Raw genomic sequence first — 12500 nt, forward strand, 5'->3', positions numbered from 1 at the left:
CTGTGAATCTATGCTTGTGTGGCTGAGTCCAGTGATGCCTTGGCCTCTATGCTTTGGACTATAGCAAAGCCACTAAAACTTTTGCTGTGTATATTCTTGAAAGATGAAGCTTTATCGCTAAATTTATCGCTAAATACAGAACCAGTCCAAAATTCTGGAATGTAGAATCTATGTTATATGTTGGCCTTTACTAAAATTCAGTAGGTCGTCTGTTGGATGGACTTGACTTATTAAAGGAAAGCCAAGTTTGTAGTTAGTTGACTTAGAAATTTAAAGCAGCTTTTTAATTTTCAAAAAGGTGATGAATTTTCTCCTAGCTTGATATTATGTTTGCAGAAATACTTATACTTAGATCTTTATTTTCATAAAACTATCTGACACCTTAGATTTTAGTGAATGTTATATTGAAGTACCTCTTCATAGTCTTCAAGATTTATTTGTGCAGAATTATAGATTTCTCTATGAGGATTGTATATAGTAAACTTATCTGAAATATTATCACTTAGCATTCCAACAAAATAATTGTATTTTATATAACTATAAAAAGATAATGAATAAGATTTTAACCAAGTTTTTATTTGTATTATTTGACAATTACCCATGGTTGCTTTATTTCAAATAAATTAATTTTGTTTCTCATGTCAAAATGTCTCGTTTGCAGGCTATAGGCAACTGTTCACACCTGCTGTCTTGGGGCTAGATGGCTACCAGTCGGCCAGAGATAAGATTCAGATCCAGTTTACAAACATGACGGGAAAGTTTCAAGACAGAATGAGAGAAGTCCTGCAGTCCGAGAAGAACAACACCATATTTACGGAAGATCTCAAGAATGCAGCACACTTAGCTGAAGCCAAGACTGAGGATATTGAACTTGTGCTGGAGATGGCTAAAAAGTGTGTTTGTGTGTGTGTGTGTGTGTTTGTGTGTGTTTGTGTGTGTTTGTGTGTGTTTGTGTGTGTGTGTGTGTGTGTGTGTGTGTGTGTGTGTGTGTGTGTGTGTGTGTGTGTGTGTGTGTGTGTGTGTGTGTGTGTGTGTGTTTGTAGATGCCTACATTGTATTTTATTTTATTTTAAAGTTGCAAGCATATCAAGTTTTTTTTTGTGTGTGTAGATGTCTACATTGTATTTTATTTTATTCTAAAGCTGTTTCAAGTATATCGAGTCATTCAAACAAAAGCAAAATATTTATTAGCTTTACTTGTTATATAGATTGACAACAATGCATCATCATGAATAGACTCAGTGACATCAGTCCCTCTTTCAGATTTAACAAGCAGAACACTGGCCTTCGATTTGGAACCTTTGTGTTTGGTCCAGTTGTGATGAGGATGCTCCATCACTTGGAGTGCCCAGACATTGCGATAGAGGTCAGTTTCTTCTTCTCTTACTCTTCTCCTTCTCCATTCTTCACATTCTCCTTCTTCTTCTTCTTCTTCTCCTTCTCTTTCGTCTTCTTCTTCTCTTTCTTCTTCTTCTCCTCCTCTTTCTCCTTCTTCTCCTTAATTTCTTTTGCCTTATGGAAAAGGCCAACAAACCTCTACAATGTATATGGAGAAGATAGACCCTGGACTGAAAAATTGACAGGGAGATCTATAAGCTCTGTCTTGCTGTAATGGAGGTTTGTTTGCCTCTGCATAACCCCAAAGGACGCACTTTTGCATTCTGATGCATAAATGAATTAAATAATCACTCCTCTATACTCAAATTCAGTCTGAAAAAAAGTATTTTTGTAATCTACAAATTAAGATTTATATAAAGAGGCTTGAAAACATTACAGTAATTTTCTAGATGCCTATGGGATACTGGTACATGTTGCCAAAGTTTTCATTTAACCCCTTAACTCTATGACGACGGTGCATCACACCCGTGTGACACAGCTAAATTCCTGATGCCAGGGCGTCATGCCAGTGTGACGTTTCCAATGCAATATTACAATGGCCCGGCGTAGGGGTTTTCACTTATCGCTGTGCCCCATCGGGAAAGGGTTAAGCAAGCAGTTATGGCGTTACATTTAATGCAGATTATTGCTAATATGTAACATTGTTTTTTGTGTTTTTTATGGCCATTTCTATAATTTTTCATTGTTCAGTCCATTATTATTGTGTAATTGATAATGTATTTTATTTCTTTTTATTTCCATTTATTTGTCATAACTAGTTGGTATTTCTTTTTCTTTCTTGCAATGATACAAAAACAGATTGTCATTCCTAGCTGCCCAGCATCATTGTCATATTGTTTTAGAGTTAGTTTAATTCATTATCGTGTTTCTTTCCTTTTTTCTATTGATTTTCACTTAATTTTACTGATATTGTATTTTTGTCATAGTATGAAATCCATTTTTATTATTGACTTTTTTTGCAGTTTTTTTTTTCTTTAATGGTATTTACTTTGTTTGTTTTATTTTATTGTTATTTAGTTTTCAATTTCTTTTATTTTATTGTTATTTTGTTTTTAGAAATCACACTTGTTTTTGTTTTATTTTACTGTAGTTGATACTTTCTAAAAATACCTGTTTATGGTGTTTCTTTGATCATTAAATTTATTTGATTTCAATTAGAATAAAATTCATATTACTTAATTACTTAAATATGAATATGAAAGTCATGCTGATATTACCTGTGTAAAAGAAGTTCATAGGCTAGGAATTAGGTTTTCTTATAACCCCATTTGCCAAAAGTTCAGGAAACTGGCCCATTACAGTGAACTACACAAGATACACACATGATAGATAAGTTAAATTTGTCATTAATGATTTAATCAGGAAAGTGTTTCACCTGGAGTTATTGCCTGTTGGTGTCTTTATATTTATGAGGTAGTATTGATTCATAGCCAATATATGGAGGTAGGAGTAGTGCTGTTACAGAACCTGAAATTACACCATAGAGGGTAATTCAGCCATAATTAGCAAGCCCTTTATTAATTAGATGAGAGATTATCACCTAACCCACTTTTGTTCAGAGTTTTGTTCAACTCAGTGATGAAAAGTGGTAATATATGAAAGTACAAGGAGTCCCATTAAGAGATCGTATTTTTTTTATCAATACACTTTAGAAGAAAAAAAAAGTTTAAAAGAATTATCGACCCTTCACTCACTATGAAAGATTATGTATGATTGATTTTATTCATTTATTTATAATTTTTTTTCAGGCTTTGAAATCAGAGGAACTGGATGGTTTCTTCGACCAGCTGGCGTCTTACCAACTAGCATTAGATTTATTGTATGAGAAAGAGAGATACGAAGACGTCATTGATGTCTTTAGACACCTGCAGAATAAGCGTCTTCAAGGAACCAAGTACCCTAAGAATTGCTTCACAATCGTCATTGCATCTTGCTATAAGATGGTAAGAAATCAGTAATGCATCGTAAGGAGAGGTTTAGGAGAGTCCATATCACATAATTATTTGCTATATTGAAAGGAGAGTGATTAGAGTGAGTGAGAGAGTGAGATTGCTGTTTTCTTCCTTATGTAAATTACTATAGGTCTAATTGATATTTAGGAATATAAAGGAATATCATTTTTGGCTATCAGTAAAGTTTTAAAAATACCTAAATTATATGCATGTAATACTTGTCATATACATGATCACTTTTATTGCTAGTGAACTCCACATTTATAAGCTCCCTGGAGGCACCCAAGACATTTTCCCTCACTTTGGCAGAACACCGAGGAAAGCTTGCAAACAGTGCTGGAATTTGTGAGGGAGGCAGAGGAGTCCGGCATTTCCATTAACCGCCGCTGCCTCATCTTCATAGCAGCTCTGGCCCTCAGGCAGAATCACCCACACGTTACCCTTGAATACCTGGCTAAAGCGAAGCACGTCTTCCACGCTGCCATCCGGAATCTAAGAGTAAGTGTTGATATTAACTCATTCGCTCCGGATGACGTGCTGACATGTTTCATGGTTTTTGCATCAGATGCCGGTGACGAGATATTTGGTCAAGGCCGGGGCTCGGGGTGAGCGAGTGGACAGCCCAGGCTCGCGGCTAGTGCGCCCGAGAATCTTAAGGTGTTAGGCTTATGCGTTTGAAAATCCTGGCATTCTGACCATTCAGAACCGGAACAGCCCCAGCGTGAATTGGTTAAGAGGGATTTATATATATATATATATATATATATATATATATATATATATATATATATATATATACATATTATATATGTATATATATATATATATATATATATATATATATATATATACACACACACACACACACACACAAACATGCTGGGATAATAAGATGCTCTGAAAGTTATAGGAGTTTGATATAATAAGCATGGTTAAGAAATCAAAGAGGAGGGGATGTGCTCAGATTTTAGTTTGTTTGTCTTCTTTCCTTGTTTTAATTCTTGTTCTTGATTTCTGTTTTGACATTCAGCTTTTGGTGTTTAGTAAAGCCAAGATGTCCAAATATTCATAATACTGCTAGTACTATTTTTTATTGATATTATTAATATCATTGTTAATATTATTTTATATTATTTTTGTTTTTTAAGTAAGGTATCAGCCAAATATCATTGTTATATTGTTGTAAGAATTCAATTTGTCCTGGTACTAAGATTCCAGAATATTCTATTTATTCTTAAAATAGATTTATATGTACCCTGAAATCCACTGATATATTTCCAGAGCTACATTCATTTTTTTTCCTGAAATTCATTGCTTTATTCCCTGAAATAGATTAACTATTCTTCTCATCAGATCCTGGCGCTGGTGGAGATGTCTCGTGTAGAAGAAGCCCTTCCTATCCTGAGGTCTGTGGTGCAGATTGATCTCCCAGACAAGAGCCGGCCAGGAAAGAAGGCACTTATACTCAAAGAAACGGTAAAAAAATCCCCTTTCGTTGGCTATGGGGATTTGTATACGTTAAAGTGGGTTGGCTTTGGACTTGGAGAAACGTTGGTGATGATAAGTTTCAATTTCCTTGTAGAACTATGTACGATATTACTGATAAAAGGAAATTCCAAACAGATTGATACTTAATCCTCTAATATGTCCTCTCAATTTGACCCTGTCACTTGATTTAGCAATCCATAGGGGATGAGAGTAGCATTAGTACACAACAATAAGAGCTAAAGAAAATTCCATTTGATAGTAGAGCATTCTTTAGTACTGAAAGTTTATAAAAGAAAAAAAGGCATGATGCTTGACAGTCTTAACTTTTCTCCAACCAGCCACAGCTTAACCCTCCCACTCTACTGGCATGTGTCACCGCCGCATACAAAAAACCAGTGGCCGGGGCGGGGCAGTATTGTGTAAGCCATTTCATATTCATAGGCCTAATAATTATATTGAAACGCCCCGGCATTTGGACATTCAAGGCTAGAATTCCCCCGTCGGGGATGGGTTAAGATGTACAGCCTTGATGTGTTTTTTTTTTTTTTTATTGTGGTATGATATATGAGTCCTCTATATGGTATAGTAGCACTGTAATACTAATCTGCATTTGGTATGATACACTAGTTACACAACATAAAATATAAATAGCTTGTAATTTCAAAAAAATGAAAAATTCTGTAGAAGATAATCACATCCCACGAAACATGCACACCATGGAAGGAATAAATGCGATTCTTGGAAGTAATACATGTGTTGTGCAACCCAAAAGAAATGAGCGAGAGGGGGGATGCCACATAGAAAATAATTGGCAGTTGAAAAATATAAGGCCTCAGTATACTTTGTCATTCAAACTGTTAAAAGATACAGACAGGGATGCAGATGACAAGAAGAGAGTGATATTTCAGTCAATAACTTCAGGATACACTGTAATAGTGCATAATGTAAACACATTTTTTGCTGAACACAATTACCATATTTTCCCCCATACATTTCATTAGATTTTTCATGTCCTTCAGCAAAGATATAGGCACCTGAATTTCTAGTTGCATGAGTTTTTAGAGTTATTATTGCTTTATTGTTCAGTAATTTTTTAGTTTATATGTGTATTGGAATCACAGCTGTAATCAGTCCACCAATATATGTCGTTACTTAAGCAATGTAAGAAATTTCTGTAAAATTTTGATTATAAATTGTATTAATTATGTATATAATGATGATAGTAATAATACTGATAATGATGATAATAATGACAAAACCTAGAAGCCTTTTGGAAGTGTTCCATCACGATTTAGCAGATTGGTAAATTCATGATGACACCTTAACTTAATTGACCTCTGACCTCCTATGGGATATTAGGCATCTATTTTAGCTCTTGTCATTTTAAAAAACATACCAACTCTGTGAACTGCAATATACCAAAGCTATTATTGATTTTGATGTGTCTATATAGTATATATAGTATATAGTATGATATATATGTAATATCCTGGAGGTATTGGTTATTTTTATTTATTTTTATTTTTTTATGCATAAATATGGTTAGTTTCTCAGAATATCCACTTCTAGTTAATCACCCTATCACATTATAGTAATAGTTTGAATTCTTTGAGATGAAACCCTTGTTAAGTATACCTCTCTCTTTTTTTTTTTTTTTTTTAATGTGTATTGATGGTATAGATATAGATATATAAGAAGATACAATTAGATTTACTTTTATTCCTTTACAGATAGAAGCTGTTGAGGCTGCAGTGAAAGAAATTAATGACAAAGAACTCATAGCAGAATTTACTCACCTACACAGAAGTTTAGTGGAAAACCATCATATAACGGAAGATGTAAGGCATTTCAATAAACATTATTTTATATTTTTTATTATATTTATGTGTGTGTTTTTTCCATAGGCACATTATGAACAGCATACATTGTTTATATGCTACCGTGAACAAGTGTTTAACAGTGATTGAATCATATTTGTAGAAAAAAAAAAGTTATAATGTATAGGGGAAAAAAAAGTCCTATCTTCAAATTCAAAAACTAATCATCTATACAAATTTGACCTTTCCGATAAAACCCCCTTTTTCTCCAACAGAGCTTAGACAAATATGTGAGTCAACCAATTGATGTATTCAGACAAGACGACAACACGCAAGACAAGGCAATGCTCGCTGCATCCTTCAACAGAAGTAACAAAAACAAGAGACGTCCACAGAGGTATGCTCAGAATAGAAAAGGACTGATGGAGAGAGAGTAAATATTCAAAAGACATATAGAGTGGCAACTAGGAAGGAAATGTTTAAACTGGGTATTTGAAAAGGGAAACACTTCCTGTAAGAACTTATTTTTACCTGCCTGTCATGTGTTTGTTAATTTGTATTTACATCTGTGGACTATATCCATGATAACAGTTGGTGAATGATTAAAAGGAAAACAATGTAGTAATTTGATGCGTCATCCGTGAAAAACTATTCAAATGTTGCACTGGAACACCTTGTGGATTGGTTCATTCATATGCAACATCCACACAGGTGAGCACTGTCCCAGGCAATGACCATTCTGGACTAGGCCATCTACTGGTAATAGGTGTCTTTTTTTTTTTCTGGCCACTCAGTGACTCATGGGTATTGCCCACAGATTGCGTAGTGAGGGCATCTGGACAATGCTCCTCTGTCTCACTTGTTTGTCTTCATTTTTCTCTTCCTGTGCTTTTTCTTTTTTTCTTTTTTCACTGAGTAATAATGTAAATAATGTAGTATACTGTAATATTCTTATTGTTGAAAATGTTAATACAAATCCAAATTTTCAATAAAGAATGAAAGGCCATAGCTGTTTTACTGACAAATTAATAATCCAGATACTAATTAGTCATTATTTAACTTTCCAGCAAAAGTAGGTTTAAAAAATCAATATTAATGTTAGACTACAGAACAGTGTTACCATTAACATCATTAACATTTGCCGTATCTATAGTCTCATGTACAACCCTTTCCTGTATTGTAACTATCATTTAAATATTCTTGGGATCATCCAGTGTTTTCTGTGTTTGTTTGTGTTTGTTTGTGTGTGTGGGAGAGAGAGAGTCACATTATTGGCTACATCAATCTATGCAACCTGAATTTTTTTTTAAAGATCTTTCATTACCATTATCATTTTTCCTGGATCCGATATACTTACCAGAACTGTCGCAATTTCTTTTTCTTGTTCTTAGTAATTTTGTTCTCATCACACTATGATTTTTGCAAAGGTGCTTCTGTACCCTCTGCATTCAGCAATGCATTGGGAATGACCAGCTACTTTCTTCAAACAGGTCTTTAGGTTTGATTTGTCACTCATTTTTAAGACGTTTTAATAATGTTGAAAACTATAAAAAAAATAAATAAATAAAAATTATGCACCTGTCTAAAATATGAGAACCAAATTTACAAGACAATAGTTATGAGGATGGAGGAAAATTGTATGAAAAGGGTAGCTTTAGGACGGTTTCCACAATGGTGGTTTAGGTATATTTTACACGTTTCTTCATCGTGACTTGCATATGTATATTGCATCTCCTATGTAGGCTAGGTTGGTTTAGGCCAGGCTGGTAAGCCCAGTAACATTGAACAAGAAAAGGAGAATAGGGGGGCTAGGGGATAAATTGAAAGTGGGTGAGAGACAGAGGTAGATAATACCTCTCCTCTGCTCTGCTCTTGCTACTTCCATGCTGAATATTACTTCAACACAATCTCTCATAAAATTATTGGGAATATGATTGGCAAGGAATGCATCACAGGCAAGAAGCCCATTTTCTTAGCCTTGACCCATCATTGCTTTTAACCCATCCCCGACGGGGGAATTCTAGCCTTGAATGTCCAAATGCCGGGGCGTTCGAATTATTAGGCCTAAATCAATTGAATGGCTGGCACAATACTGTGCCGCCCGGCAACTGGGCTTTTGAATGCGCGGTACACATGCTGTACCACCCGTCCTGTGTGGGTTAACCCATTCACGCCGGGGCAGTTCCGGCTTTGCGCGGTCGCAATACCGGGGTTCTCGAACGCATAAGCCTAACGCCTCGAGATTCTTGGGCGCACAAGCCGCAAGCCTCGGTTGCCCGCTCGCTCTACCCGAGCGCGCGGCTTCCCCTCATAGCGCGTCCAGGGCGTCTGACGCGAAAACCACAATACGTGCTATCACGTCAACCGGCGTGAATGGGTTAATAATACAACCTGAGGATAGTCCTGAGAGAAAAGGAAGAAATGCACCTAAAAATTTATGCCGATTTTGCTCTAGATCATACCATTTCCTAACTTTTCTACTTTTCAGTGAAAAAACATCAATTCAGTATTTTAACCCTCTCTGGACGGGTGGTACAGTACTGTACCGCGCATTCAAAAGCCCAGTGGCCGGGCGGCACAGTATTGTGCCAGCCATTTAATTGATTTAGGTCTAATAATTAGAACACCCCGGCATTGGGACATTCAGGGCTGGAATGCCCCCGTCGTAAGTGGGTTAATGCAATAGTCTATGGAAGACAAGGTTAATTTGCTGGTGTATTTTTATTCTACAATACATCAGAGCATGATGAATCAACTCTTGGGACCATGAAAGTGCTGTTGCAGAGCAGTTAATTAAAGTCTGGTTAATATGAAGATTTCCAAACTATCAACCAGATTATGTGAATGAACATTTTTATTTACAAAATTAGGACTTGACTAACATGACTTGCTCCTTTTTGTGTCAATTTACCCTTTTTAGATATTAATAATCAAGAACTGCATGTATTCCTTAATTCTTTTACAAATGTATTATTGAAGATTACTATGAGGATTCCATAAGTTAGATTCTAATACAAGATTCTGCTGCATGGTAAGCTTGTTGTTTCCTTTTATTGCTAACCATCATCCAGTGAAGTACAAAAGACATACAAGCTTTAAAATTATTAGTTCATTAGTGATTTCACAACTTCCTCTACCCTGCCAGTAGAGAAAACACCAATGATTATAATTGGCATATCAGTATTCACTCAAAAAATAATAATTTCAAGCAAAAAAGGCATGTTATACAATTCAGAAAAAATGGAAAGAAAAGTACCATAAGTTCCTTTATGATGCCATTTCAGGAAAACTTCCCCCCCTACATTTTTATGGGATTTTGATTCAGACAATTTTGTCCCTATAAATTGGCTAGTTTTTGCCAATATTAGGAGAAAAATAAGCCATTCTAATGTAGAAATTTATTACACTTACAAGTTTTGCAAGCAAGTACAGACACGACACATTCTACTTGTCAACAAGTATTCTTTCAAATCATAACACTAATATGAATATTAACCGTTTTTTCCCCACGATTATTGAAAGGAAACATGTAAAGCAGCTTTTAAGAGCCGAGAATGATGAACTTTATAAAAGGAAATGCAGACCTATTACTCAACGCCATCCTTTGTGACACTGAATGGTACTTCTACTGGAATGACTCCAGAATCAGCAATCACCACATCTTGTACAGGCCTGTCATTTTTAGTTTGAGTTCTCTCAATAGCCCTTACTATATCCTGTTTGGGAAGAGAAGTAGAATTACAATTGAGAATAAATATCAAATATATACACATCTAGGTGTACAAGTAGTTCTATTGAACAATTTATTGACTAAAGTGCTATACAATCAAGTGTAGCTGATGTCATCTAATTTTTTATTTATTTAATAAAACTTTATGTAGAAGTTGCAAGACCCCTTGGTATAGAGGGTAAAAGTTCATATGAAAAATATAAATGTTTACAAACTGATCCAAACATTTCTCAATGAAATGCAAGTAGTGCTCCCACACAAACCAACAACCCTTTACCACATATTCAGCATGATAAAGCCTGGACTAGTTTCGTATTTGACAAGCCACAAGGGAGGCTTACAAACCATCTTGTATATGCATAGATGGCTAATTTTGCAGGAATAAGTGCAAAGGCCACAGCATTGCTAGATTTTGACTACAACTGGTTCATGGTTTTGGACAAGTGATTGTGAATGTACAATGTTTATACTATGAGCATTACCCGAAGAATCTTTTAATATGGTCCTATTCAGGAGAATTGCCTGTCTTAAACACTTGAAGAGCCAAATTTATACCAATTCTAAATCATTTGTAAACACATTATAAAACTTTTTTTTCCACTGGATCAGTAAAGGAAGAGCAACTGCACAAATGCACATTTCACTTACCATGCCTGCCAGCACTTTGCCGAACACAACGTGCCTTCCATCCAGCCATGGAGTCTTGACGGTAGTGATGAAGAACTGAGATCCATTGGTGTCCTTTCCAGCATTAGCCATTGACAGCCATCCACCTCCATAGTGCTTCAGCTTGAAGTTCTCATCGGCAAACCTTTCTCCGTAGATGCTAGCACCTTGTGTAACGGAAGAAATAACCAGTAAGTCATTTTATATACTACTCATACAAACATACATCACGCAATCACTTCAAAAACTCAACCCATTCACAACAACCCCAACATTACTCCAACAGCTGAACACATCAACATACCTCCAGTTCCATCGCCTTTGGTGAAGTCGCCACCCTGGATCATGAAGTCTGGGATCACGCGATGGAACTTGGAGCCCTTGTAGCCCTGTCCTTCAGGTTTGGTTGCTAATTCCTTGAAGTTCCTTGCTGTGATGGGGACAGTCTTTCCAAACAGGCCAATTTCAATGCGTCCTTTTGCCTCTCCTCCAATGGTGATGTCAAAATAGACCTTTGGCACAAGGAAAGAAGAATCCATTAGCATAAAGTAATTTCCTGTCACATGGTAAATCTTCATTCCATTTATTACAAATATGAGCTTGATCAATTTTCTATATTTCCAATTCTCATAAAACAACTGATTTTTTATATTGAAAATATATTTTTCAACTAGACTATGGTAAGCTTGTAATCCTTTGATGTAACCAAGAATTATATTAAGTAAAAATCACCATATCCACTTTCAGCATCCCGAAGACACTTAATGCAACCAAACCAAACTTGCAAAAATCAACACCAGAAAAGTTACTAATAAATATCTAATCCTACAGTCCTACTTCACATTTAATCCCCAAGTCTAAAGTAATAGGTAGCATTTTTCCTACGGCAAAATATACAAGACATTACACTGCATTACAGTTCCTCCAAAGATTACCAATTATGAAAAGAAAAAAAAAAAAATTGGGAAAAGTTTGGAAATTTGTCAGCAGTATGCGAGTCCCAAGGCAAACGGACTCTTGCCTAATTAACTGGCCTACCTTGCAGGTGAAAGTGGGCAAGTGACCAATAAGTGGGACAAGCTTCTCTTCCTACTTTACTAAATATCTTGTGCTTCTCATTCATTTTATTTATATTTCCTTTAAATTTGTTACTTATCAAGGCTCCTTTCATTAAGTGCTTAATGTGTTATACTAAAACCTGAAGGAATACAAGGTCTTTTAGATGAGAACTTCTGCATCCTGTGTCCTTAAAAATAGCCAAGGAAAAATTGCCACGGTATAATCCTGAGGCTTGTTGTGGCAACAAGGAAAATTTTGCTCATTGATTACATTTTTAACCATGGGTGGGAAGTTATGCATGATATACAACGTACTTAAGCTGTCCATCACGAGTTTTAAAGTTATTTACATAAAAATAAGTATATAGTGCCGAGCCAAGGAGAAAGTTAC

General features: G+C 35.5%; 2 protein-coding genes across 2 annotated transcripts in view; one reads left to right on the plus strand and one right to left on the minus strand.

The window, feature by feature from the left end:
* The window catches only part of LOC122244613 (pentatricopeptide repeat-containing protein 2, mitochondrial), an 8444-nt gene extending 783 nt beyond the window's left edge, over positions 1 to 7661 (plus strand). Inside the window, exons 2-8 of the mRNA XM_043002572.2 lie at positions 662 to 893; positions 1264 to 1366; positions 3147 to 3341; positions 3660 to 3848; positions 4704 to 4826; positions 6569 to 6676; positions 6931 to 7661. Of these exons, the coding sequence (XP_042858506.2) occupies positions 662 to 893; positions 1264 to 1366; positions 3147 to 3341; positions 3660 to 3848; positions 4704 to 4826; positions 6569 to 6676; positions 6931 to 7092 (1112 nt within the window). The 3' untranslated portion in view covers positions 7093 to 7661. The remainder of the gene's footprint in view (positions 1 to 661; positions 894 to 1263; positions 1367 to 3146; positions 3342 to 3659; positions 3849 to 4703; positions 4827 to 6568; positions 6677 to 6930) is intronic.
* Positions 7662 to 10038: 2377 nt separating this feature from the next.
* The window catches only part of LOC122244614 (peptidyl-prolyl cis-trans isomerase 5), a 3960-nt gene continuing 1498 nt past the window's right edge, over positions 10039 to 12500 (minus strand). Inside the window, exons 2-4 of the mRNA XM_043002573.2 lie at positions 11356 to 11563; positions 11034 to 11218; positions 10039 to 10371 (exon numbers count right to left, since the gene is read on the minus strand). Of these exons, the coding sequence (XP_042858507.2) occupies positions 10243 to 10371; positions 11034 to 11218; positions 11356 to 11563 (522 nt within the window). The 3' untranslated portion in view covers positions 10039 to 10242. The remainder of the gene's footprint in view (positions 10372 to 11033; positions 11219 to 11355; positions 11564 to 12500) is intronic.

This window comes from Penaeus japonicus, unplaced genomic scaffold (assembly GCF_977035675.1).
Source record: "Penaeus japonicus unplaced genomic scaffold, GWHDUDI00000001_assembly GWHDUDI00000028, whole genome shotgun sequence".
Taxonomy (NCBI): domain Eukaryota; kingdom Metazoa; phylum Arthropoda; class Malacostraca; order Decapoda; family Penaeidae; genus Penaeus; species Penaeus japonicus.